Here is a 27,288-nt window from a genome sequence, read left to right on the forward strand (position 1 = left end):
GAAACCGAGTTGTCCATACTCTCTCTAAAGTTTGCTCTGATTGTGGGTTAAAACCAGTGCCACCATGTGGTATCTTTGTCAGGAAGTTACTGGTGCCGTAAGCAAACAGAGTAAGCGCATGCTTTGAGAACATCTTCCCTTTTACAGCAGTTAAAATGTATCACTTCACATACAGTTTTTAGAGGTGTCTTATTGTTTTTTAACTTGACTGAACCTTCTCGTTTTGTCTGGTCGGATTTTCAGCTCAGCCGTGAAGGAGATGTTTTAAAGACCAACCACGGTATCCTCCTGAAGTCCCTCAACGAATCTGACGCAGGTGCGTACCACTGCCTCGCCACGGAGAACAACTTCAAACACACGGTGGCCCGCGTGGCTCTGCGCGTTCTCGATCGAGACATCGTTTTGGCTCTCAGCGCTCGGGAAGACGAAGAGGAGGATCATAAAACTCGCAATGCGCGACCTTACCCTCAGTCATCGCTTGGCTCCACACCGTTCCCACCTGAGATCAGACTGATTAACCAGTACTGCCAGTCTTATCGGGAGCAATTCAGTCCCCAAAAACCACAGCGCAAGCGCACCAGCCGGCGGCACACGGAAGGCCAGGAACAAGGTCCCGGTTAAGAGGCATGAGCCTGTTTGGACTTAATTGGTGTTGTTCATGCATGTTTGTGCATTTCCTCCATTCATTCGACAGGTGATGCTGTCATGCTGTTTAAAGTACCAGATTGGTGGTTTTGTCACATGTCAGGCCAGCCAGTTCATATTGTGGACATCACACACCACTAGCGCATTCCAGTCCTTCCAGTGTGCCGTACAGTTCAAGTCATACTTTTTTTTTTTTTATATATTTTGGGAATCAAAATGTAAAACCCTAGCAGTGGTCGGTGGTTATAGCAACAGTTGACTGCATTGTTTAATTTCCTTTTAGACCAACTGAAATCTATTGTTGGGTTGCAACCATGCAATCTAGAAGCACTTCCCGTTTTTGTATGCATGGTAAACGTTCAGTTACGTCCGGATGCATAGATGTCACGGTATATTTACTTTAAAGTTTAGAGGTAATAATACAAGAACGATATAAAAAAAAAAATAGCACATCCATCCATCCATTTTCCACTCCTTATCCCTCTCGGGGATCTCAGCTACACTCGCGCAGAAGGCACAACCTTAAAAAGAAATACTTTTCACAAGACTAACGATTCACCAACTTTTTAAAATATTTGGTTGATCAAACTTCCTTCTGAACTCTAAAAGAGTGGAAAAGTATGCAGAAACATCATTTTTTTGAATCAGTAAACATTAGGCCATGAAAGATAATGTTGGACTTTATTATACTAAATGATTTATACATGTTTATCCCATAGCAACGACATACCGTATCTCGGTATCGACAAACTTTTACATATAACAGAGGGCCTTATAAAGTAATTCTTAGGCCTAAGAAAAAAGTTCTTTCTGAATATCAAAGTTGGTGGAAGGTATTTTGCAAAGTTTTCTTGAGGCTAACATTGCTTCGTATGAGTTTACCACTACACATCAAACACACAAATTAATTATGTGTGGAAGATACCCAAATAAAACTGCTTATTGGTATATATACATGGAGAATAAGAAAAGTAAATATGTTTTTAAAGGTTTTTGTGAATTCATAGAGACATTTAAAAAAGTGGTGACCGTTAACCTGATTGTGACCCATTGCTGCTGTGACCCATTGTCACAACGGTATATTTCTCTGCTTTTTTAGGTTTTACCAGCTTTTGTCACTTATTTAATGACGAACTATCAGTACTTTGAAACAACCATTTTTACAGGCGAGAACAGTCTTCCCTCGCCACATCTCAGATTTTTAAAATTGTATTCTGACACTATTTAGCATAAACTAGGCATTTTCCAGCAGGAAAATTGCTAAATGACCAAAAATATCAATACTACAGTAGTATTTAGCCATTCCATGAAACCAAACTAATCAGAGGTCACTGTTCAGTATTGTGACCACTGATTGGCTCAGCCTCAGGGAGCATTAGTTATTGGAATGAGAGTGTAAAGCTGACTAAAGAGTGTTATTTCATGTCCACAGGGCTCTCAAAATGTTGAAAAATATTAGTATTTAGAATGTTGTTATGCACTAACTATGAACATATTTGATTTATAGTTAATGATGCCTACTTTGCCAGAATTCATTAATCACCTTCATTTCTGGAACCAATTAACGGCGATAAACTAGGGATGCCACATTTGCACTCTGCTTTCAATTGACTTAGGAATATGGTTGTTTGCCCCCCCCCCCCCAGCGCTTGAGCCTATGACAACTGCAGTCGGCTGTGACGTCATGTGCAACCAAGCAATAGCAAAACCACACATCAGGCATCTGTTTACTATTAATAAACAGTTTTCTCTCACAACTGCATGACTCCTATGACATATGTAACAATAAAGTCTGCACCATTGAGTCATATTCAGACGTCACTACACTGCAAGCTAAAGTGCATCGGGAAAGTATTCACATCGTTTAATTTTTTCTCCACATTTTGCTATGTTACAGCCTTATTTCAAAATGAAATGAATTCATTTTGGTCCTCAAAATTCTACACACAATGCCGTATAATGACAATGTGAAAAGGCTTTCTTTTTTCTTTTTTTTTTAATGTCCATCCATCCATCATCTTCCGCTTATCCGAGGTCGGGTCGCGGGGGCAGCAGCCTAAGCAGGGAAGCCCAGACTTCCCTATCTGCAGCCACTTCGTCTAGCTCTTCCCGGGGGATCCCGATGCGTTCCCAGGCCAGCCGGGAGACATAGTCTTCCCAACGTGTCCTGGGTCTTCCCCGTGGCCTCCTACCAGCTGGACGTGCCCTAAACACATCCCTAGGGAGGCGTTCGGGTGGCATCCTGACCAGATGCCCGAACCACCTCATCTGGCTCCTCTCGATGTGGAGGAGCAGCGGCTTTACGTTGAATTCCTCCCGGATGGCAGAGCTTCTCACCCTATCTCTAAGGGAGAGCCCCGCCACCCGGCGGAGGAAACTCATTTCGGCCGCTTGTACCCGTGATCTTATCCTTTCGGTCATGACCCAAAGCTCATGACCATAGGTGAGGATGGGAACGTAGATCGACCGGTAAATTGAGAGCTTTGCCTTCCGGCTCAGCTCCTTCTTCACCACAACGGATCGATACAACGTCCGCATTACTGAAGACGCCGCACCGATCCGCCTGTCGATCTCACGATCCACTCTTCCCCCACTCGTGAACAAGACTCCTAGGTACTTGAACTCCTCCACTTGGGGCAGGGTCTCCTCCCCAACCCGGAGATGGCACTCCACCCTTTTAATGTTTTTAATTTATTTATTTTTTTAAATCACATGTCCATAAGTATTCAAAGCCTTTTCTCAGTACTTTGTTTATGCACCTTTGGCAGCAATTACAGCCTCAGGTATTTTTGAATACGATGCCACAAGCTTAGCACACCTATCTTTGGGCAGTTTCACCCATTCTCTTTGCAGCACTTTCAGGCTCCATCAGATTGGATGGAAAACATTGGTTTTCACTTCAAGATGTCTCTGTACTTTGCTGCAAATATCTTGCTCTAGTCAGGGAGGTGACTAAGAACACAATGGTCACTCTGTCAGAGCTACAGCTTTCCAACTCTGTAACAATCTTCCCATCAGGCCTGTATGGTAGAGTGGCCAGGCGGATGCCATTTCTTTGTAAAAGTTTGCCATAATGCACCTGAATGGCTCTCAGACCATGAGAAACTAAATTCTCTTGACCCGAAGGACAAAGATTGAACTCTTAAGCGTGATTTCCAGGCATCATGTTTTGAGCAAACCAGGCACCGCTCATCACCAGGCCAATACCATCCCTACAGTGAAGCATGATGATGGCAGTGTAATTTTGTAGGGATGTTTTTCAGCGTGAACTGGGAGACTCTCAGGATAGAAGGAAATATGAATCCAGCAATGTACAGACACATCCTGGATGAAAACCATTGCTTCCCATCCAACCTGATGGAGTGTTACAATATACATTTTTAGTTTTATATTTTAAATAAACTTTTAAAATTCTCATTATGTTGTGTAGTGTGTAAAATTATGAGGAAAAAATTAGGCTGTAATATAAAACGTGGAAAAAGTGAAGCGCTGAGAATACTTCCCGGTTGCACTGTAATAGGCGTTTTTTGAAAATATGACTGACTTTCATGTATGGGACAAGAAGGTGGCAATGCAAAACCACAAGTGTGGTACTTTTAAGTATATGGAAACAAATGTAATATATTGATTGTGAATATAATATATACCGTCATGTATTGTTGTATTGTATGAGGATATAATGATGGTGCAAATGTTGCATGCTTCTGTATGTTGTTAGTTGCCATTGTTCTTCAGCCTTGCTGTGTAATGTTTATAAGGTGTAAAATGTTCATATTTTACTGTTGAGCTAAGTAAACTGTACTTTGCGCCCCATGTCCTGTCCTCTTGTGACCCCCCCAGTATGTGAGTGGTGAGACGTACAGTGACCTTTCAGTTATGCACTTTTTCAGTGGTGGTGGGTTTTTTGGGATGTTTGCACAGATGTATCAGTAAGTACATTTTTTTTTAATGTACAGTGTATTGTTATAAAAATTGAGATGATGTTGACTCAGTTGGTGTTTATTACACAAAGGTATTGGTGGAACCTTTAAAAAAAAAAAAAGAGACATACTTCTACTGGGTTTTACTTATAACGCACATGTTTGACGAAATATACACCGCAATAGATTTAAACGCGGATGTATCCAAATGTAGGCAGTTTGCCGGTAACAAGGGTGAACATCCACAAAAACTATTTTAATGTCAGTCATCCCATTCGTCATCATCTTCGTCATCATCACCGCCCTCATCTTCACTTTCATCTGCAAGAGAACATGTTAACACATATTAGCCCATGTTTCCATTCTCTTAATGCCTTCAAGACTTTATACGAAAACTGTGTTTACCAGAAGAATGGATGACTTTACTGCGCTTCTGCATGACCATCATGAGTGCGCCAACGATGCCCTCGCCTGACTCTGCTGGTGTGAGCGGAGCTACATCTTGACATTCTGTCACCTGCAGCACACACAACGTTAGGTACATCTGTTAAAACTGAACCAGTTCCAGAACCGGGGATGCACACTGCAGTGCAATAACATCTTTGAAACCATAAATTCCGAAAATTCTAAATCAAACCATGCAAATATGGGGAGATGTTTATAAAACAATCTTGCTTTCTTCCAAACTTGCTCTCAACAAGTTTTTTTGGAATTTGACACGACTGTAACATATTTTTCATCAATTCCATCAGCTGATATCTCTATATATGGTGGAGGTTTACCCGAAGAGCTTTGCGCGAGCCGGACATTTTTATTACGCTGTAGTCCAAAGTTGTAGTCAATAAGTTCCTTCTTTTTCTCTATACTCTTGTGGGGCGGACGGGCTCGTACATGCACATGCATTATTACTAATAAAAAGTAGCTTATAGTTCTACTTATATCTTGTCAGTAGACTCTATATAGAAGCGCTAAAGACCACAACATGGCTGTTTGGTAAAAGACGCAGTCGAAAGGAGCACATAAATAAGACCTGCCCCACAAAACAGCGTATTTTGAAGCCGAGACAGACAGAAAGCGGTTTGAAGATGGTCTGTAAAACTTAATCTATGCAAAGGTTTGATCAAAGCACCACCGTTACATGTATGTAGACCACAACGAAGTGTTTAAAATGTAAAAAAAAAAATCGAATAATGACTCCTTTAAATTGAAAGAGTTCCCATTTCAAGCAGATACATTTTTCTATAGCTGACAAAGGAAATTCATGTAACATCTAATACATTTATATAATGTATTAATAATGAATTCACATAACTTTTACAATTTGTTGAGCTGTGCACCGAAAATGGCCTCTGGGGCTGCACTTCGGATACCCCTGCACTATAGGCCATCATGCAGCAGTCATTGATTAATTTATTTGTCCTTAATATACATGTACATGTTACGAATAAATATATATTCTTTTTTTTTTGTATAAAAAAAAAAAATTTTTTTTAAATATGTATTTTCTGTGTGAGGGTGTGTTAATCAGTCTTACAGCTAAATCTGTCGTTGAAGAATTAACAAAATTATGTTATTTCCTTTTGAGAAAAACGTATATAATAAAAAAAATGCAAAGACATAATTTCTTAATATATGATTATTTTTTTGTGTACAAATTCCGAGATAAGAAATGTTTTTTCTGTTAAGGAAAAAATATATTTTTTTACTTTCTTGAAATGTAGTTTTTGCAGTGTGCGAACAATTCTGCCAATGTTTTGTTTAACAGTTGATTATTTCATATGGCCCCTTTCTTTGCAGTTTACCTGACACATGAAACGTGACACATTAGAAAGGGATGCATTATCCACTTTAGCTGCCAGATGGCAGTAGTGTGCCAAATATTTTAAAATATGTTTTGTGGGATGCGAAGTAATATGGCGCTTTCCATCATTTTCAGTAGATCGCATAGCAAACTGATTACCCCCTTCCCTTCCCTACTGTAAATGTGCAATGTTGCTTGAATTCATCTGAAATTTACATTTCGGAGCTTCTTCCCCCCTCGAATCTGGTCTAGCAGGGCACCTCTACTGTCTGCTTTAACACTGGATGGAACGGCTGGTGGTGGAGGGGCGCCAAAGAGTGGAGGGGGTGTGTGGGAGTCCACACAGAGCTGGGTGGGTGGGGGTGGAGGAGGCGGGGGAGCAGGTGCGGGGCCTCCTCTGCTTGGTGTCGGGGGGGCGACCGGAGGTTGGAAACCTGCTGGACGCTGATGGGGTGGTGGAGGCGGGACAGCGGAAGGCTTTGAGGACGGCAGCAAAGGGACGTGAGAGGGTGTGGAGTGAACTGGAGGAAGCGGTGGGGGGCAGCCTCGGTTTGATGGGGGTAGCGGGGGGACAGCTGCCCGTGGTGCTCGCTGCGATTGGCCAGGAAGAGGAGGGAGGGGCCCGGGACGTCCTCGTGGAGGTGGAGGCATCGGGGCTGAGCCACTTGAGCCCGGCACCGGAGGCTGTCTGCCATGTGGAGGGGGAGGAGGCCCAGCAGCTACAATGGAGGAACGTAACATGCATTATAGCACAAAAAAGCAGCGAGGACATTCTAATCTCCAACATCAGGCCGGACCACCTTTATTCGCCTCCCTTTTTACCGCCTCCATGCCGCCTGAGCGCTCTATGATGTTGTAGACAAGCTGGGACGTCTGCTCGTCCTTCATCTCAGCTTCCCCGATGCCGGCTTGCGAGAGAAGGTTCCACAAGTCGGGGTCAACATTATTGGGGTCAAACCCAATGTGATTAACATGCCTGAGTGGAGGAAAGACGTGTGAGGCTCATACAGATTGATCATAAATACTACAAAACCAGTGGTGTAAATTGTAAATAAAAACAGAATACAATGATTTGCAAATCCTTTTCAACTTATATTCAATTGAATAGACTACAAAGAACTGGAAAAATGTGTTATTTTTCTGCAAATATTAGCTCATTTGGAATTTGAGGCCTGCAACATGTTTCAAAAAAGCTGGCACAATATGCAAAAAAGACTGAGAAAGTTGAGGAATGCTCATCAAACACTTATTTGGAACATCCCACCGGTGAACAGGCTCGTTGGGAATAGGTGGGTGCCATGATTGGGTTTAAAAGCAGCTTCCATGAAATGCTCAGTCATTAACACACGGATGGGGCGAGGGTCACCACTTTGTGAACAAATGCTTGAGCAGATTGTCCAACAGTTTAAGAACAACATTTCTCAATGAGCTCTTGCAAGGAATTTAGGAATTTCCCCATCTACGGTCCACAATATCACTAAAATGATCAGAGTCTGGAGAAATCACTGCACGTAAGCGATATTACGGACCTTCGATTCCTCAGACGGTACTGTATCAAAAACCGACATCAATCTCTAAAGGATATCACCACATGGGCTCAGGAATACTTCAGAAAACCACTGTCACTAAATACAGTTTGTCGCTACATCTGTAAGTGTAAGTTAAAACTCTACTATGCAAAGCGAAAGCCATTTATCGACAACACCCATAGATGCTGCCGCCTTCGCTGTGCCTGAGCTCATCTAAGATGGACTGATGCAAAGTGGAAAAGTGTTCTGTGGTCTGATGAGTCCACATTTCAAATTGTTTTTGGAAACTGTGAACGTTGTGTCCTCCGGAACCAAGAGGAAAAGAACCATCCGGACTGTTCTAGGCGTAAAGTTGAAAAGCCAGCATCTGTTATGGTATGGGGGTGTATTAGTGCCCAAGGCATGGGTAACTTACACATCTGTGAAGGCACCATTAATGCTGAAAGTTACATACAGGTTTTGGAGCAACATATGTTACCATCCAAGCATTGCATTGTTTTTATTTATGAATTACATCACTTGCCAACTTCTCGGGTTTTGGGTTTTGTAGATAACGACCATGTATCGATCAGGGTATACTGGACAGTAATACCTCAACAAAAGAGCATCTTGAGATAAGAGCTCTTTGGGTTGCTAGTTGGCTCCCGTTACAGACTAATTATGCTGCAGTGTCACCGCCAAGTGCCTCCGATCTGATTTCCAGTCCCGATACAACACTTTGAGAAAATAGATGATAGAACTAAAAATGTTTTGTACCGCATTTTTCTTATGCCTATCACATGCAGAATTTGCTTCTATTGTTGTAAAACAGATGATGTATTTTTGCTACACACGCTTTTTTTTCCTAACAAAATAATGTGTCTAGTGCATAATAAAACAAAAACTACTATTGGCTTGAATTTTATTAATTTGGGGTTTGCCCCCAAAACCTTCCTGTACTGTATTTACAGACGTACTCCCTGAGTTTGTAAACACTTATTAAAATGAACCCCACAAATATTTTGTAATAATAAGAACATGAAAAAGAAAATATTGATATGAATTATTTAGTATTGTTACTCACTGATACTATACGACAGTATGAAGAGGATTTATGTGGCCCCATTTGTCACTGTTTAGCTGACACATGAAACGTGACAAATGGGGGGATACACTATCCACTTTAGCCCCCAGATGGCAGTAGAGTGTTGAATAACTTCAAATGTGTTTTGTGGCAATTACAACGCTGACCATAGCGTCAGTTGCGATAAATGTGCAGTGGCATTTTCCCTCATTTGCATTGCAAATCGATTAACCCCCCCTTCCTCTCACGAGAGATCCGTCCAGTGATGGGACCATATGAATCCCTTCCCTACTGTCGGTATCGATAGTATCGACATCGATAAACCCTAATATGAATTGATTAATGTGGACCCCGACTTAAACAAGTTAAAAAACGTATTCGGGTGTTATCATTTAGTGGTCAATTGTACGGAATATGTACTGTACTGTGCAATCTACTATTAAAAGTTCCAATCAATCAATCAATCAATAAACTTCACGTTGAAGTTTTAGCGGTTAGTTTCTTGTGTCGTCCTGCTTGATGTGCGTGTGTTTGTGTCTGGCAATGCTTACTTAATGGGAACATTAAGTAAGCAGTCACCTTAGGGGACCTCTGACGGTATGGGGACAAAAAAACAGGTCCCCTCAAGGGAAACCTTTTTAAATAATAGTCAGATCCATTCTGAAGATGCCTAAGTGAATTTCAAGCTTCGGCCCATAAAACATGTTTAGATAGATGGATAGATTTTACTTTATTGATTCCTTCAGGAGAGTTCCTTCAGGAAAATTAAAATACCAGCAGCAGTGTACAGAGTTGAGATCAATTTAAATAAAAGTATAAAGTAAATAATGGGGGTTTTAAATGGAAACAAAAAAGAGAAATATTACAATAACAATAAAAAATAAAAAGCAACAATGGGAATAAAAATACAACAGTAAAATAAGAATATAACAAGACAAAGCAGGCAGTAGTGACCATGTTATGAAAACGTATTGTACTGTTATTGTTTTACTGGTTAGTTTGAGTGTGAACTTTTTTTTAAAAATGGTCCTCAGTAGTCACGTACAAATTTGTGTGAATTATGCAAAATTATTGAAATTTGGTCCCCTTGAATCATATTAACTATTTTTCCCCAGGGCCCCCAGTAAGAATGATCAGCACATTACATCATCAATCCAGATTTAAAGACGTGTATGAGCTAACTGGGCAGTGGCCATTTTACCAAAATCCTTTTTTTGCCTACACAACCTGTGGAAAGGTCCCCATTCCAAATGATAACCAGTACGTGTGTGTGTGCATGTATGTGTGTGTGTGTGTGTGTGTGTGTGTGTGTGTGTGTGTACAACATGCTTAGCCATTGTTTTTCCTCTTGTCCTCTAGTGATAATGCCATAACATTGTTTATTTTCCACCATGGTGATGAGGATTAGTATTTTAGAAGCGGCTTAGCACTGTGAATAGACGATGCGCGGGAATTGCACTCAAATTGAAGCCAGTGTTCTGGCGAGACACACACCCTTCATGTAACTCCTGCACAAATATGGAAATGTGATTGTGTCTTCTGAGCGTGCGTCCCTTTTGAAGGAATCAATCAAGTGCACTCTGTGGCAAATATAAAAAAAAAAAAAAAAAGGGCAAATATCTGGCCTAGTATCGGGATCCCGTTACAGACTATGAATACAAAAATTCTTGGCAGCCACGTAAATGTGAACGTTGGGGCTATTTATTTCCTGATATAGCACATCACTGTCACATTGACTTGGACTATAGTTCTCAGGGCAGCGGTGACCGTTGCAAGATGGCGGCCGCACTGACGTAAGGAACAGTGGGCGGGGACAGACGCCGCCAACCCAGTCCTTGCGTGACGTCACTATTGTTGTTTTACCGAGCAGACCGGAAGCGGTGAATATTATACTTTTCATGATATCATTCAACGATTGAAGTGAAAGATTCTTACTTAAATCCACTGGGAGCGCCAATGTCTGCTTTGGACAACTTAGGGCCCTTTTTCTTGTTTTTCTTATCCTTCTTCGCTTTGCTGCTCCGTTTTGAGGAAACTGACTGAAGTAGGAGGGAACGTGGAGACTGGATGTCAGGACTTTGGACGTCCACAGTGGCCTTGTGAAAGGAACCAGGACCACTGGCTGCTGCTTTTAGACAACAAAAAAAAATAACAAGTCAGATATGATGAGAGGAAGGAGATACAAAGTCAAATTTTTCTTCTGGTGGTTCTTTTCTCTCCACAAATATAGAACAGAAAACACAGCTACAGATGAACAAAATCTATTGACTCCCGCTGTACGCCAGCAGAGAGTGCTGTTTTTTCTTAATAGTTCAATAGGACAAAGTTATTCAACTAGCGTCCTGTGGACCAAATAAGGCTTTGATTGATTGATTGATTGAAACTTTTATTAGTAGATTTCACAGTACAGTACATATTCCGTACAATTGACCACTAAATGGTAACACCCAAATATTTTTTTAACTTATTTAAGTCGGGGTCCACGTTAATCAATTCATGGTCAATTCAAGGCCCGTGAGTTCACTTCAAAAATTGTCAGCGACTTACATTTTTGTTCCAGTATCCTAAAAAAAACAACAATCCTCTATTTTGCAGTAGGTCCACACAGCAGAGCGCTCCCATCATATAGAGTAGGGATAATCAAATGGTGGCCTGGGGGGGCAAATCCAGCCAAGTTCAGTTCAAAACTGTTTTTTCATCAATTTACTAATAACGCTAAAGTGCTCCTATTGTATCGAGGAACTTGGACCACAGTAAATACATTGATAAATCTTTACATTGACATTGTAATCTTACTAGCAAACATAGAGAGCACTGGAGTCCAACCTTGTGATTTTCATAACTGAGGTGTTCCTGTAGCATGTTTACTTCAGATGCAGTCAGTTTGTTTATATTATTATTTTGATCTATATATTATCTATTTTAGGTCCTCTATTTGTCATCTTTTGGGCTATTCAACTTGTGGCCTACGACTTCAGTTCAAAAAACTTAATACGGCAGATTCTGAAAAACACTATAGAGTGATGTTTTAGAGATGATCTTTGACTAGCTTTTTTGCAGAAGGTCCTTAAAAACAGCAGACCACTCTTGTAACTCTAGCCAAATAAATCGACTAAAATCAAATGTCTACAGTAGAGGACTTAGATTCTCAGGAATATACAAAATAAACTAAGGGAGAAGTCCTGCCCCCCGTTCCTAGCCCTAAAAATGTGGTCCTCAAAATAATTTAATATTCCTGATATTGACAATCTTTGACTATAAAGTTTTGCATTAATTCCTTAAAGCAGCACTAAGTAACTTTTCAACCTTCATGAAATATTTTCATAACTTTTGGAATGATACATCGACTTACAACTAGTTGAATGACACCTGTGTCACGGCCTCAGGGGGTCTGTTATTGCTTTTACGGGCACTAAGCAATTTCGAGGAGGGTGGCAGGAACCCTGCCAAACAAAAAACTACAAATATGCTGACTTGCTTTACGGCATACGTCGCTCTCCCTTTAGCTTATTCGTTTCAAAGATAGAAATCGATGCGAATACCTACATGCAATTAATGCTATCATGGCCAAAGCTGCAAAAGAACAAAAACATTTTAAGTTTTGTCTGAGGAGACAAAAAAAATGGGAGCGACTTGGATAAAAGGACAGTCGAGGATCGACATCGGCCTGGCTTTCACTCGCTGGCCTGAGCTCAAAGACGAGGAGGGATTTCAGACCGATGCTGCCTTGGCTCTGTTCCTGGTGTACTGTAAGTACCTTTCTATGCTCATGCTAATGTTAACTATCAGAAATTTGCGTGGTATCAAAAAAAACCAGGAACTTGATGGTTTGCAGTTCTACACTGACATGACCAGCCACGTAACAAACTCATAAGTACTGTATAAAGAAAAAAAACAATGTGATGACTGCAAACTGCAAATATAATGTTTGAGTAAAATATGTATGTTCCTACTGTGGAAAGATCAGTCATACTGAATCATTGTGGTTTTATGTGTCGGTTTGTATGTGCGTGATGGTAGCTTCTGAGAAGGGCTGGTCTCCACAGGAAATGTGGTCTTCCTTCTGGCAAAACACTACCGCTTTGGTCTACTGACGCTACCAAAATCAACCAAAACTGAAAGTTCTTTAGTGGGGCTTTAAAGACGGCATAATGCTGCTGTCTAATAGAATCTATACAAATCTTTTGACATTGAATAAACATTTCTATTAAGACTCTATGACATTATTCATGATTATATTATATAATAGTGCAATATACTAGGCTAATCTAAATTATGCAAGCAAGTAATTTACTGCGATTAGTCATGATTGATCACAATTCAAAATTGAGATTGATCTGATTAAAAAAAGTTTAATTTGACAGCATTACTTATAATCTATACAACCCCTACCCTTAAAAAAAACAAAAAAACACCAATAGGAGAATCGAGAGTCTAATCATCATTTCAAGAATCAAGTTGTAAGATTCACAAGCCTAAAATAAAGGTAGAGGTTGAGCCAATTTAGTTGAATAGCAATGCAGCACAATATTTAGTTAGTCTACTTGGCTGATTGTACTATTTTTGTAAAAATAAATGTACTAACTTTCTCATTAGGTACTCCTGCCTTGGAATGAAATTTGGTTTCAGAAGTGCATACGGAGTTTTGCATTATGCGATAAATTGTGTATTTATTTTTAGTGCAAACTTTTAAACAATAGCAATAAAGGAAATGGTAGTGGGCTATCTGCTGTTCGCAAGTGTTTGACTTGTCTCCATTCAAAGGCGTTACTTTATTTTTGGACGTTTAAAAGTGCAGGGTACATGCCCCTCTCCCCCGCCCTCTCAATTCCGTCCATGCTTCATCCTGTTGAGATCAATTATAGGATCAATAATAGTAACAACAATAACGCTCAGTCTTGAGGTAAGCATACAAAAGAACAAACTGTGGGCCAATGAATTGTTTCAATTATTAACAATGAATTTACAAACCTTGCCGGTTGTTTCTTTGGTGGATTTTGTCCACCACAGCATTTTTAAAGGCTTCTGCTTCCTGCTGCAGCATGAAATTCAGTCCAACTTGACAGTCCTGCATGTATCAGAAAATACATAACCTGAAAGAACAACTTGTGTGAAGTATTGCTTCCAAGTTCAAACTAAGTCGCGCTCACATCTGCGGCAAAGGTGTGAAAGTACGACTGCGGAGACGAGTACACAATTTGGTTGTAGAGTTCCTGCTCCCACACCTGCCTGCAAGCCTGCAGAGGGACGTTTTTTTCAGTGACATGTGATGTCATTTTCAGCGAGAAGAAGAAGTGTGGGATGTGTGTTACCTTCAGGTCATACATGCGAATGAAGTAGGACCGCAGGGGGTTGTCCTTAATGAAGCACACAACTCCTGTGTGCTGCAAACTCCATACAGACGGATTGTGAGGCAGTGCCATGAACAACTGGGCCACTGCAGTCGCCATTGTCTGTACACACACATACACATACCCACATACACTTGCATACACAGTATAGCAGGGATATTCAACTGAATTGTTTGAGAGGCCACATTTTCAGAAAGCTAAGGACCGTCTTGTCCCTTAACTATTAGTCTTATTTTGTATATTCCTGAGAACCAATGTCCTCTACAGTAGACATCGGTCTATTTACTTTGTCAGAGTTACAGGAGTGTTCTGCGGCTTTTAAGGACCTTCCAAAAAAAAGCTAGACAAAGATAATTTCTCGTATTTTTAAGAATCTGCTGCAAGACGTTTTTCGAACTGAACTCACGGGCCACCAGTTTACCAGCACCGATGATGGAAAAAAGAGGGCCTAAAATAGAACCTTGAGGAACACCACTAATATAACTGAAGAAGTTGAGCAAATGACTACTGACGGCATCTGAAGTAAACAAGCTACAGCAACACCCTTAGTTACATTAATCACATTCCTAAATTAAACGTGTGACTGCCAAAAAGGAGAGGACTGAAAGGGATGCCTTGAGGAACACCTCAGTTATGTAAATCACAAGCTTGGCCGCAGTGTTCTATGTTTGCTAGCAAGGTTAAAATGTCAATGCAATGATTTGCCGATGTGTTTACAGTGGTCCAAGTTCCTCCACAGCAGGGGATTTTTTTTTTTTTTTACCATAGAGCTGTGGCCCATTGTTGGGCCGCGAGCTCCCCCGAGATGGCTGGTAAAAATAGCTGTTTCTCAACTGTGATACGCATGGGCATCAGCGGCGTTTAGTTTTAATAAATTTTTCCACCACTTGTGGCCATACTTGCTAACCTTGAGATCTCCAAATTCGGGAGATGGGGTGGGGGGATGAAGAGGGTGGGGTTTGGTGGTAGCGGGGGTGTATATTGTAGCGTCCGGAAGAGTTAGTGCTGCAAGAACTTCTTGGTATTTATCCCATTGTGTTTATGTTGTGTTACCGTGCGGATGTTCTCCCGAAATGTGTTTGTCATTCACGTTTGGTGTGGGTTCACAGTGTGGAGCATATTTGTAACAGTGTTAAAGTTATTTATACGGCCACCCTCAGTGTGACCTGTATGGCTGTTGATCAAGTATGCATTGCATTCACTTGTGTGTGTTTAAAAGCCGTAAATATTATGTAACTAGGCCGGCACGCTGTTTGTATGGAGGAGAAGCAGACGTGACGACAGGTTGTAGAGGACGCCAAAGGCAGTGCCTTTAAGGCATGCCCCAGATATTGTAGTCCGGGTGAAAACCAGGAAAAATTCGGTGGAATGGTTTCCCAGTGAGATTTTCGGGAGGGGTACTGAAATTTGGGAGTCTTCCGGGAAAATCGGGAGGGTTGGCAAGTATGCTTGTGGCAGTAATGATAATATCAAACGAACAGAAGAAGAGGCTAAGGGGCTAAGGCAGGGTGTCAAACATACAGCCCGAGGGCCAGACCCAGAAATGTTTTAATTAAAGAAACTGCCGTTCTAAATGTGTCCACTGGATGCCACCATAGCAATTTAGTTCTTTCTAGATCAGGGGTAGGGAACCTATGGCTCTAGAGCCAGATGTGGCTCTTTTGATGACTGCATCTGGCTCTCAGATAAATCTTAGCTGACATTGCTTAACGCGTTAATTATGAATAATTTTGCTGGTAATCACAGTGCTAAAAATAACGTACAAAATATAAAACATTCTCATGCATTTAAATCCATCCATCCGTTTTTCTACCGCACCTGTTCAAGAAGTCGCATTAATGGTAAGAAATATTTAGGTAAAAACATGATTTCATTTTAACTAAAAAAATATACAAACAAAAATCGCTCACAGCGGAGGCACAACTTGGGCTAAGGAACAAAGCTAACGCATAAACAGACTAATAACATAAATCAAACAAAACTTACTTGGCCTGGTATGAAGCACGAACCTATGGCAAGGCATGAAACAAGTCAGCGCAGGGCGACTGACTGGCAAAGACAAGCTTAAATACTGCCTCTGACAGGTGGACAAAATGAGTAACCAAGGAAACCAGACAAGGGAGTGGAAAAAAAAAGGAACTTAAAGAGTCCAAAGGACAAACAGCACATGGCCAAACAAAAACATGATCAACAGAAATTACATTTTATTTATTATTGGTTAGCTTCAGAATAACAATGTTATTAAAAAGAATAAGGGACGTATTATACTCTAAAAATGTTGGTCTTACTTAAAAATGCACGCATTTAGTTGTATTCAGTGTTAAAAAATACGATATGGGTCTCACGGAAATACATTTTGAAATATTTGGCTTTCATGGCTCTCTCAGCCAAAAAGGTTCCCGACCCCTGTTCTAGATGATGCTACATATTTGCAAAATAAACCACATGAATCAGTCGAGGAAAATGAGCAAACTACATAAATAATATCCTGTAATTTGATTTTGACATTATTTTCTTCTATGATAGATTGAAAATTACCACCAATGAGATGAACATTATCACATAATTTATTCAGAAAACATAAATAACGACAAATAAAAGTATATATACTATTAAACGCCACAGGTAGCTCAGTTGGTAGAGTGGCCGTGTCAGCAACTTGAGGTTTCCAGGTTCGAGCCCCGCTTCCGCCGTCCTAGTCGCTGCGGTTGTGTCCTTGGGCAATACACTTTAACCACTTGCTCCCAGTGCCACCCACACTGGTTTAAATGTAACTAAGATATTGGTTTTCACCATGTAAAGCGCTTTGAGTCACTAGAGATATAATTCACTTCACTCCACTAATTGTAAAAAAAAAACAACCTACATTATGATTTGTACAATTTCTGAAGGTGTTTGTTAAATTTTTAAACAAAGAAAACAATCTGATGTTGCTTTTTTTTTTAAGTTATCGTGCCGGGATTTTTACCAGTCCGACCCACTTGGGAGTAGATTTTTCTCCATGTGGCTCCCGATTTAAAGTGAGTTTGACACCCCTGGGCTAAGGTCATTTTTATCTGTCGTAAAAACGTTGTGCCCAGAGGTTGAGAAGGTTAACAACCGCTGCCTTATACAACAGGAGCATTGTAGTGTTTTTAGGAATTCTATGCAAAAATGTTAGTCTCCCAAGTTCTAAACTGACCCCAGGGGACGGTATGAGGTCACTCCGGGGCCGCCAGTGAAATAGCCCTGCTGTATACACTTTACATCAGAAGAGTGCTTTAAAGCACTTTCACTTCTCTTTAGCAGCCCTGAGACAACGTTGTGACTGACTGCTGAGCTAAAAAGAGACTTCTCCATCAATAGAAGACACGGTGTGTCTAAATCTGCCACTAGAGGAAGAAAGGTTCAGCTGCCATTTCCTGTTAAAACTGCTTCTTTCTGAACACAGCTCGCTTTATATTCAGCTTCTCCTAAAAGGCACAGAATAACACCCCGATATGTAAAAACAATGAGCAACAAACGACTTTTCTTTTAAAGGCATTTGTTGGATCAACTTGAAAAAACACATTTAGATGCCATTTTCACCGTGAAAGAAAGAAAGAAAGAACTATAAGAGTAGAAGAGAGCGGATTGTGACAACTTACAGCACATCTTCTGCCCAGCAGACCCTCCAGGGCTTCACTTTCCGGCAGGCTCAGCAGGGAGCTCCTTACGTTCTCAGTCTTGCTTTTGGACCCTCGGCTCATGGTGCACATTCAAGGCGGCCTGATGTGAGGTTCATCTGCAACGTCTTCTCGGCACAGAGCGACATTCAAGGAAGTTGAGTCTCCTCTATGTCACATTCACACTTCAACTCTTAGCAGGAAACTGATGACCACACTTCTTCTCTAACCCCCCTTATCTCTCTCTCGCTCTACTTTTCAAAGGTGCTGAATACAATTGTGACCTCTATTTATTCCGATTCTAAATAGATTTTTTTTTTCCGAATGTATATACATATATATATATATATATATATATATTTTTTTTTTATACAATAATCAAAAATATACTTTTTAGGCCATCTCTTTGCCTACTCGCTGCACATACACTACATTGCCAAAAGTATTTGGCCACCTGCCTAACTCACATATGAACTTGAAGTGCCATCCCATTGCTAACCCATATGGTTCAATATGATGTCGGTCCACCTTTTGCAGCTATTACAGCTTCAACTCTTCTGGAAAGGCTGTCCACAAGGTTGCAGAGTGTGTTTATAGGAATTTTCGACCATTCTTCCAAAAGTGCATTGGTGAGGTCACACACTGATGTTGGTCAAAAAGGCTTGGCTCTCAGTCTCAGTTCTAATTCATCCCAAAGGTGTTCTATCGGATTCAAGTCAGGACTCTGTGCAGGCCAGTCAAGTTCATCTACACCAGACTCTGTTATCAATGTCTTTATGAACCTTGCTTTGTCCACTGTTGCACAGTCATGTTGCAAGAGAAAGGGGCCCGCTCCAAACTGTTCCCACAAGGTTGGGAGCATGGAATTCTCCAAAATGTTTTTGGTATCCTGGAGCATTCAAAGTTCCAGCCAAGTCCAACTCCTGAAAAACAACCCCGCACCATAATTCCTCCTCCACCAAATTTCACTGACAGTTCCACGCTGGAAGTCACTGAGCTCCTGAGAGCGGTCCATTCTTTCACAAATGTTTGTAAAAACAGTCTCCATGCTTAAGTGCTTGATTTTATACACCTGTTAACTGATTAGGACACCTGATTCTGATCATTTGGATGGGTGGCCAAATACTTTTGGCAATATAGTTTATATGTCATATGCCAGCAGCCAGTAGGAGATTTTCTAACTTGATACCATGTTTTATAAATATTTTAATTAGTGCTGTCAAAAGATCACTTGTTTTAAAGTGTAATTTATTACACTTTGGAATTTGGATTAATTAAGATTAATCCACGCATTTTTTTCTTATTTTATGCATTCTCATTTGTAATATACACGGGTAACAATGAAGCCCTCTGAAAACATAAAAAAAAACTCAGAGAAACCTCTTTTAGCGGCGCTGTTATCACAGAGAGCGTGGCCTAGTGGTTAGAGTTTCCGCCCTGAGATCGGTAGGTTATGAGTTCAAACCCCGACCGAGTCATACCAAAGACTATAAAAAAGGTACCCATTGCCTCCCTGCTTGGCACTCAGCATCAAAGGTTAGAATTGGGGGTTAAATCACCATAAATGATTCCCGGGCACGGCACCGCTGCTCCCCACTGCTCCCCACTGCTCCCCTCACCTCCCAGGGGGTGAACAAGGGGATGGGTCAAATGCAGAGGACACATTTCACCACACCTAGTGTGTGTGTGACAATCATTGGTACTTTACTTTAGATTATGCAGCTACTGTGTGTTGACATACTGAGCTGGTGAGCTGCTGCATTGCCTCAGAGTTGGTTAAAGTTAATTCTAGATTATAAATCATGCCTCTCACCTGTATAGTAGAAAATTGTGGCCATAAACCGAGAAGTTGGTCAACTTCGACATTCAACTTAGACCCTGAGATCGCAAGAAAGACATGAAAAGACGCTTGTTTGCACCCACCTTTTAAAAAAAAAAATCTGCATGAGGATTATGATTAATTCACATCCAAATGGGAAGATATGGACATCCCATCAGTCAGCTCATCCTGTATAAATTCGGGCTAAAAATATAAGGTTTTGGATCATCCTTTGCCCCAAAGTACTTTATGTTGGCTCCACAAAGATTGCCATGATTAATAATAGTTGTTGTTGTTGTTGATGATAAAGGAAATAGCGAACGATGCAATGCGTCTGTGAAATTAATGCGCCGTTCTATGACTAAAATGACCAACATCTGTAAATATTACATGATGTAATGAATGTGCTTGCTACTACATTACATATATACTTGCAGCATGTTTATAAAACATTGTTGGATGTTTTTGAATGTTTTTTTAAAAGGCTTAGTAGGCGGAATAGATCAAACCCTAAATTATAACACATAAAAACAAGATGCGTGTAGACACAATTTAAAAAAAAAAAAAAAAAGCACAGTTTCCCTTTAAAAATAAAGAGCCCAATACAGAAATGATATTTTTTGTCAGTATTTTATTTATAAAAAGTTATATATTTTTTTCTTAAAAATGTGTTTTTTAGGATATCTCCGCGCGTATTCACTGCGCATATATGTCAGCAGCCAAGAGGAGCTTTTCCAACCTGTAACTCGGGATGTATACTGTTAAGATTTTATCGGTACGATACCCTTATACCCTTACTGGTATTTATCGGTACTCTTATCTGTACTGTATGTAATTGGTGGAGATAAAAATGTGAAAAAATGCATTTAATAAGCATTTATTTTAGCACAAATTAAACCATAACCATAACACCCCCAATGTGATTTACTGTAACATATAAAAGCAAGGAAGTCTTTTATCAACACTTGTTTTTTTGAAGTCTTAAGCAAGTTTTAACTATGTGTGCAATGCAAGGTGAAATACAGTTTTATGTCATCTTCTTGTAAAGACCACACAGATCCATCACTCTGTTTCTATTCATTACAATTACCCAGATAACATTTATATATGGCATTCATGTGCAGACCACATACCTTTTACATGATATGTCAAATCAAATACATCATATAAATCAATACAATTAATTAACATGTTATATGGGTGTGCAGTTTGCAACAATAGGAATAGTTATTTGTGTTTATGTTGCACGTGGACGTATTTGTGTGACGGACCGGAAGCCATACTGAGTGTTAATAGCTACAGAATGTGTGTGAGTGTGTGTAGTCTAAATTGTACGAATAAAAATACTCAATGAGCTAGTGTAATGCTCAAACTTCCATTTGTATTCAAGAGACAAAACGAACTAAATCACATGACAAACAATGACACGCAAACGCGGCGCAATGAAGTAACGTTATTCGGCAACCAGAGACCTGTCAGCTACAGTAAATGATATCTTGCTTCATAGCAACTTTATGGATTATTATATTTATATTACCATCATTTTTCACTGTTTTGAGAGGATTAATAAGGATTAATGGATTGCTAGGAGGACAGTTGATAAAACACGGTAGTGAGTAAAGTGTGTTCACTTCAAACTGACACAGAGTGCGTGACTTTGAGGAAATATTGTTCTCACAAAATTGAGTGGTGTTGCTTCCTTATTTGTCATTACTTAAAGCTGATTTTAACTGTAGCAGTGGCATCTGAACGGAATGTGACATTGTGTCATAATTACTTTGGTCAGCTGGAACAAAAAATACAGATAGCTGTATCGTTAGTCCAGAATCTTCACGGTCCCCATGGACCGACCTATTTAGGAACCGGTACCAAAATACCGGTACTCAGTATAAATAACTACCTGTAACCTGTTTTAAAAAGGTTCTTAGTGCTGTCAAATATACATCTTTAAAATCTGATTAATCACATTCTTGAAGATTATTTATGATTAATCACAGGTTATCAATTGCTTGCATAGTATGAATAATTAAAAAAATAGACCACTACTTTGGCAAAAATGCAATTTTACTGTCAGAATTTCATTCAGGAATATATTTGTTATTGTTTTAATTGGTAACAGTTTTTTTCACACTTTTGTTTTCACAATTTTTAAAAATAAGTTTTTTTTCCGGCCAGATCCATGCTACCTCTCTGGGCACGGACCTCATATATCTTTTGAAAATATTTTGATTTTATATTGCGATCATCGGTTTGAGTCGAGATTCGTATTAAATTGAGATTTGATTCTGATTCAAATCGTCACTCCAAGATTCGGAATCAAACTGTGAGTTGTAAGATTCACATCTCTGATACTCTCTCAAGATCAGCAAGTCAGAAGTTGTACAAATGAGACATGTTTTATTGACAGAATCAAGTGAAATTAATTTAACAACATACAAGAATAACAAACAATCTTAAAATATTTGTAGTCAAAATTTACAGACAAAAAAAGAACAGACTTATTTGACATTTGACCCTGCGTTAGTCACCAAGGGCGTTTTGAACAACCCAAACGGCGATATCGTTTTCCTGATGACCTATACTGAGATTGCCAATTTTGATATCCATTCATCCATTTTCTACCAGGGTTGCGGGGTGTGCTGGAGCCTATCTCAGCTGCATTTGGGCGAAAGGCGGGGTACACCATGGACAAGTCGCCACCTCATCGCAGGGCCAACACACATAGACAGACAACATTCACACTCACATTCACACATTAGGGCCATTTTTTTTAGTCTTGCCAATCAACCTATCCCACAGGTGCATGTCTTTGGAAGTGGGAGGAAGCCGGAGTACCGGGAGAACATGCAAACTCCACACAGAAAGATCCCGGGGTTGGGATCAAACCCAGGAACTTTGTATTGTGAGGCACATGCACTAAACCCTGTACCACCGTGCTGCCCAAGTTCAAAATCAATGGGGACAAAAAGATGTAAATCATAAAAATATTTAGACCCCACTCCAAACACCCTATACTAGTCATGAACGTACTGGGCGGGGACAACATTTGCCAACAAGGAATTACGAGTATGAAAAACAAAATAGTGTGCAAAGACCCCGTGTGACTGACGCAGTGTTAAAAGTCACATGTTGTAGTTTTGCTGAACAGCGTCTGCGTTACACTCCATATCTCAATATTGTCCTGTACAGTAACTGCATTGTTTGGTTGCCGACAACAGACGATAGCGTTTGTCGACCTTCATTTATAGCAGCAAAAGCCCACAAATTGCATCACTTTACGTTGCACGGTTTACGCAACTGTCAGAGTAGGTTACGACACCGTCACGTCAGTCAACAAAAGGTGCGTTGTGTTGAAAATGGTTACCATGGCAACAACCCACACTGGCTCACCATTCATCAACTTATTCACCAACATTTGTGTGCCAAATTAAATGTCGTATTTGTTTTGAACTGCAACAGTTTGACCAGACATCCTGCAAATATGATGAAGTCTGCGTAACTTTTCCACAGAACATGCACATCCTCCATCATGGGATTCCCATCTGAGTCATGTTTTATATATATATATATATATTTTTTTTTACCCCAAGCACGATCCTTATTGCGGGATTTCAGTCAGAAAATGCTTCTGTGTTCTCTCCTCCATTGTTGCGACCCTTTCAGGGGTCAATGTTAGTTAGCACGTGCTGATTGGCTGCTGGAGAACAATCAGGGTTAATGGGTGGGAAAGGGAGGGCTTGGGTTCACACAATGTTATTGCTGGGACCTTCGGGCCACTCAAGGTGTCTAGTGTCCACCTCCGCCTCGGTTCTCTCCACTAACCCAGTCCATGCATATGAATGACAAGCTCACAATCATGAAGATGAATCCCAGAGCGGCAAAGCATGCAGCCTGCAGGGAAAGAGAAGGAAACATGTTTTGCTTGAAAAGAGTGATCGTAGGTCTACTGCAGACCTGGGCAAATTAAGGGGCCACATGCGCCCCGTTAAGCTTTTCAATCTCGCCCGCCGGACATTCGCAAATATTTTTTTTTAGATCTTTTAGATGGAAAGTGTAGCTGCCATTAAGATGTGCAGTGATGTTTTCTAGTGACCGAAAGTCTTCAACTACAAAGTATTTCAATGGTTGGAATCTGCGCTTTCGGATGATATACCAGTTACTATGGTAATCTAATTAGTTACTATGGTAATCTAATTAGTTACTGTGGTCATCTGATTAATTACGATGGTAATCTAAGTCACAGCAGTTTAGACGAACCACCAAGCAGTGTGGGTGGGAAGCGTTTCCACAGACGCGGAAGGAGATTTTCACAACAAAGTTCTAAAGCTTAGTGATATATCAGATGTATGAGATTGTAGGTGGGTTTATTTTGTACCCTTCACGTTCATATTTCACTTTTTGTCGCATTTTTGTTGCATTTCCCTTGATTGTAAAATATGTCGATCAAAAAGGGGTTTGATTTTCATATTTTGTCAATATTCAGTGTTTGCAGAAAAATGTAAAATTCCATTACGTTTTTTAAGGCGGTCTGTCATAACGTTTTTAGCATTCAATCAGACATTGTGGTGAGGTTTTGTATTAGTGTTCCTAAAAATAGATACACCGGCCCCTAGACACTTTTTTTTCTCTAAATGTGGCCCTCGAGTCAAAATAATTGCCCAGGCCTGGTCTACTCGGTGGAGGATGTGTGGATGAGTTGTACCTGAATTTTGGGTCTTGACAAAAAGGGTTCTTGTTCAGGCGGAACAATTCGTATGTAGAAGATTCCAGGCAGGATGAAGATGAGGCTGGGGGCGGATGTTGCTCCTATTGAGGACAAAGACCGTCAAGTTCAGTGAAGCGGAGACGTTGGTGTCCTGCAAACACTAACCAATGAGTCCAAAAATGTCCCGGATTGAGGGCACAAAGATGACCAGCAAGTTGACCAAAAACAGGAGTAGGAATGCAATGGCGATGTGTCTGGCCCAGTGAAAAGGTTTGTCAGGGAATGCGATCTGGAGAATGGCTCTGCGGATCTACAGAGGGGAGGAAGAAAAGCAGGCAAATGTCACATCTTCTCAAAGGACAATACTATATTTGGCGTGACTTCGGTTTTCGTACGGCCCATTTTCATATGAATCGCCAACATTTTGCCCTGTTTTTTCGATGTTGTAGTGAGTAGTCGATGTATGTCTAAACCAGGTGCTTCAAACCCGTTTCTATTGAGGGCCACATGGTAATTATGGCTGCACTCAGAGGGCCATAATTGACGTGACGGACGACATTAAATGATGTGACGGACCACATTAAATGATGTGACGGACCACGTTAAATGATGTGATGGACGACATTAAATGATGTGACGGACCACGTTAAATGATGTGACGGACCACGTTAAATGATGTGACGGACCACGTTAAATGACGTGACAGACCACAATAAATGATGTGATGGACGACATTAAATGATATGACGGACCACGTTAAATGACGTACGGACCACATTAAATGATGTGATGGACGACATTAAATGATGTGACGGACCACGTTAAATGACGTGATGGACGACATTAAATGATGTGACGGACCACGTTAAATGACGTGATGGACCACATTAACTGATGTGATGGACGACATTAAATGATGTGACGGACCACTTTAAATGACGTGACGGACCACATTAAATGATGTGATGGACGACATTAAATGATGTGACGGACCACGTTAAATGACGTGACGGACCACTTTATTGATTTGACGGACAACGTTAAATGATGGACTACATTGAATGACGTGACGAACCATGTTAAATGATGTGACGGACAACGTTAAATGACAGACCACATTAAATGACGGACCACATTAAATGACGTGATGGACCACACAAATTATATGACGTACCACGTTAAATGACGGACCAGATTAAATGACGGACCACATTAAATGATGTGACGGACTAAATAAAAGATGTGGCGGGCCAGAACTGGCTCCCCGGCCTTGAGTTTATTCTCTTCATACATTATTTAACGTGGCTCGCCACATCATTCAACGTGGTCAGCCACATAATTTAAGTCTACGAAAGGCTGGAAATAATAAAACCCTTTCTAGATAAATGTATTTGTTCTTAGAATTTTGACAGAAATATATACGGCAACCAAGTTCATATATTCTAATATAATCTGATCATGCGACAAGATGTTCCAAGCATTTTCTTTGGAGTAGGGGAGAATCAAAAATATTGATATCATATCTGCTTGTCACTTTGACTTAAAATTTCAAAGTAAGCTATCCATCAGTCTGTTGGTAAAAGCAAAAATCGAAAAGAGTTACCTATGTAAAATGTGTACCAAGGCTAATGTACGATAATACTCATGTATGTTTTTCACTGTAGCAAGGGCCCCTCTAAGAACAGCCATAATTGCAACATGGCCCTCAATAAAAATGACTTTGACACCCCTGCTCTACAGAACAATGGCGATGATGAATTAAAATGTTTCACCGGGAAGAGAACCACAGGCACAGTCAGAGTGACCGCCATGAGCACAGCCAGGCGCACACAGAGCATCAGGACATCCAGGGTGTCCACACGGATGTAAGTATGCAACAGCTCCGACTCCACGGCACCTAAGGAGGGAAAAACAAACACTTCTTTACGCTCTGCTCATTCACCATATGCAAAATGCACATTTGAGCAGCAAGGTGACAACAAGCCAGTCATTCATTTGGAAGAGTGTGGTTCCCGGCATCAGAACAACGTGACCTTCGAGTCGTACCATAGAAGGTGAGGTAGCCAAAAAGAGCTGTTAGCAGGTACATGATGAACATGGCCAGGATGGAGATGTTGGCCACATTCTGCATACGCTTCTTGGTGGCACTAAGAGCAAGCAGAACACGAGAAATGTAATTATAGGGTATGTGCTGAGTGTAGTGGTGTCCAAATGGCACAGTAAGCTTTTTTGCCTTGAATCTACTCCTAGTATATTAAGATATGAATAAGATGGACAAAAGAACACAGACATTGGACAGAGGAAGGCTGGAAAAAAGTGTTGTGGACGGATGATTCCAAGTTTGGAGTGTTTGGATCACAAAGAAGAACGTTTGTGAGACGCAGAACAACTGAAAAGATGCTGGAAGAACGCCTAACGCCATCTGTTAAGCATGGTGGAGGTAATGTGATGGTCTGGGGTTGCTTTGGTGCTGGTAAGGTGGGAGATTTGTACAGGGTAAAAGGGATTCTGAATAAGGAAGGCTATCACTCCATTTTGCAATGCCATGCCATACCCAGTGGACAGCGCTTGATTGGAGCCAATTTCATCCTACAACAGGACAATGACCCAAAACACACCTCCAAATTGTGCAAGAACTATTTAGAGAAGAAGCAGGCAGCTGGCTTTCTATCGGTAATGGAGTGGCCAGCGCAGTCACCAGATCTGAACCCCATTGAGCTGTTGAGGGAGCAGCTTGACCGTATGGTACGCAAGAAGTGCCCATCCAACTAATCCAACTTTTGGGAGCTGCTTCTAGAAGCGTGGGGTGCA

At 40.7% G+C, this 27,288-nt stretch overlaps 3 protein-coding genes across 6 annotated transcripts in view; 1 reads left to right on the forward strand and 2 right to left on the reverse strand.

Moving 5' to 3' along the window:
* The window catches only part of LOC133554653 (semaphorin-3F-like), a 57,878-nt gene extending 53,246 nt beyond the window's left edge, over positions 1-4,632 (forward strand). For both annotated transcript variants that reach the window (XM_061903634.1, XM_061903635.1), the window contains one exon: positions 244-4,632. In XM_061903634.1, coding sequence (XP_061759618.1) covers positions 244-621 — 378 coding nt within the window. In that variant the 3' untranslated portion in view covers positions 622-4,632. The remainder of the gene's footprint in view (positions 1-243) is intronic.
* Positions 4,629-18,165, reverse strand: LOC133554654 (actin nucleation-promoting factor WAS-like). 2 transcript variants are annotated; one of them, XM_061903637.1, is made up of 9 exons: positions 17,936-18,165; positions 14,271-14,411; positions 14,109-14,195; positions 13,930-14,026; positions 10,894-11,083; positions 7,167-7,342; positions 6,583-7,085; positions 4,971-5,082; positions 4,629-4,886 (listed from the first exon to the last, which is right to left on the reverse strand). In XM_061903637.1, the coding sequence occupies exons 1-9, from the start codon at positions 18,044-18,046 to the stop codon at positions 4,828-4,830; spliced, it is 1,476 nt and encodes a 491-aa protein (XP_061759621.1). In that variant the 5' UTR covers positions 18,047-18,165; the 3' UTR covers positions 4,629-4,827. The 2 variants fall into 2 exon arrangements, with proteins under 2 accessions (XP_061759621.1, XP_061759620.1); XM_061903636.1 differs by having other exon boundaries at positions 10,894-11,086.
* Positions 18,166-22,149: 3,984 nt separating this feature from the next.
* Positions 22,150-27,288, reverse strand: part of LOC133554648 (sodium-coupled neutral amino acid transporter 3-like) — a 22,190-nt gene continuing 17,051 nt past the window's right edge. For both annotated transcript variants that reach the window (XM_061903626.1, XM_061903627.1), the window contains exons 12-16: positions 26,524-26,624; positions 26,250-26,374; positions 24,643-24,787; positions 24,475-24,578; positions 22,150-23,663 (exon numbers count right to left, since the gene is read on the reverse strand). In XM_061903626.1, the coding sequence (XP_061759610.1) occupies positions 23,559-23,663; positions 24,475-24,578; positions 24,643-24,787; positions 26,250-26,374; positions 26,524-26,624 (580 nt within the window). In that variant the 3' untranslated portion in view covers positions 22,150-23,558. The remainder of the gene's footprint in view (positions 23,664-24,474; positions 24,579-24,642; positions 24,788-26,249; positions 26,375-26,523; positions 26,625-27,288) is intronic.

This window comes from Nerophis ophidion, linkage group LG06, assembly GCF_033978795.1.
Source record: "Nerophis ophidion isolate RoL-2023_Sa linkage group LG06, RoL_Noph_v1.0, whole genome shotgun sequence".
Taxonomy (NCBI): domain Eukaryota; kingdom Metazoa; phylum Chordata; class Actinopteri; order Syngnathiformes; family Syngnathidae; genus Nerophis; species Nerophis ophidion.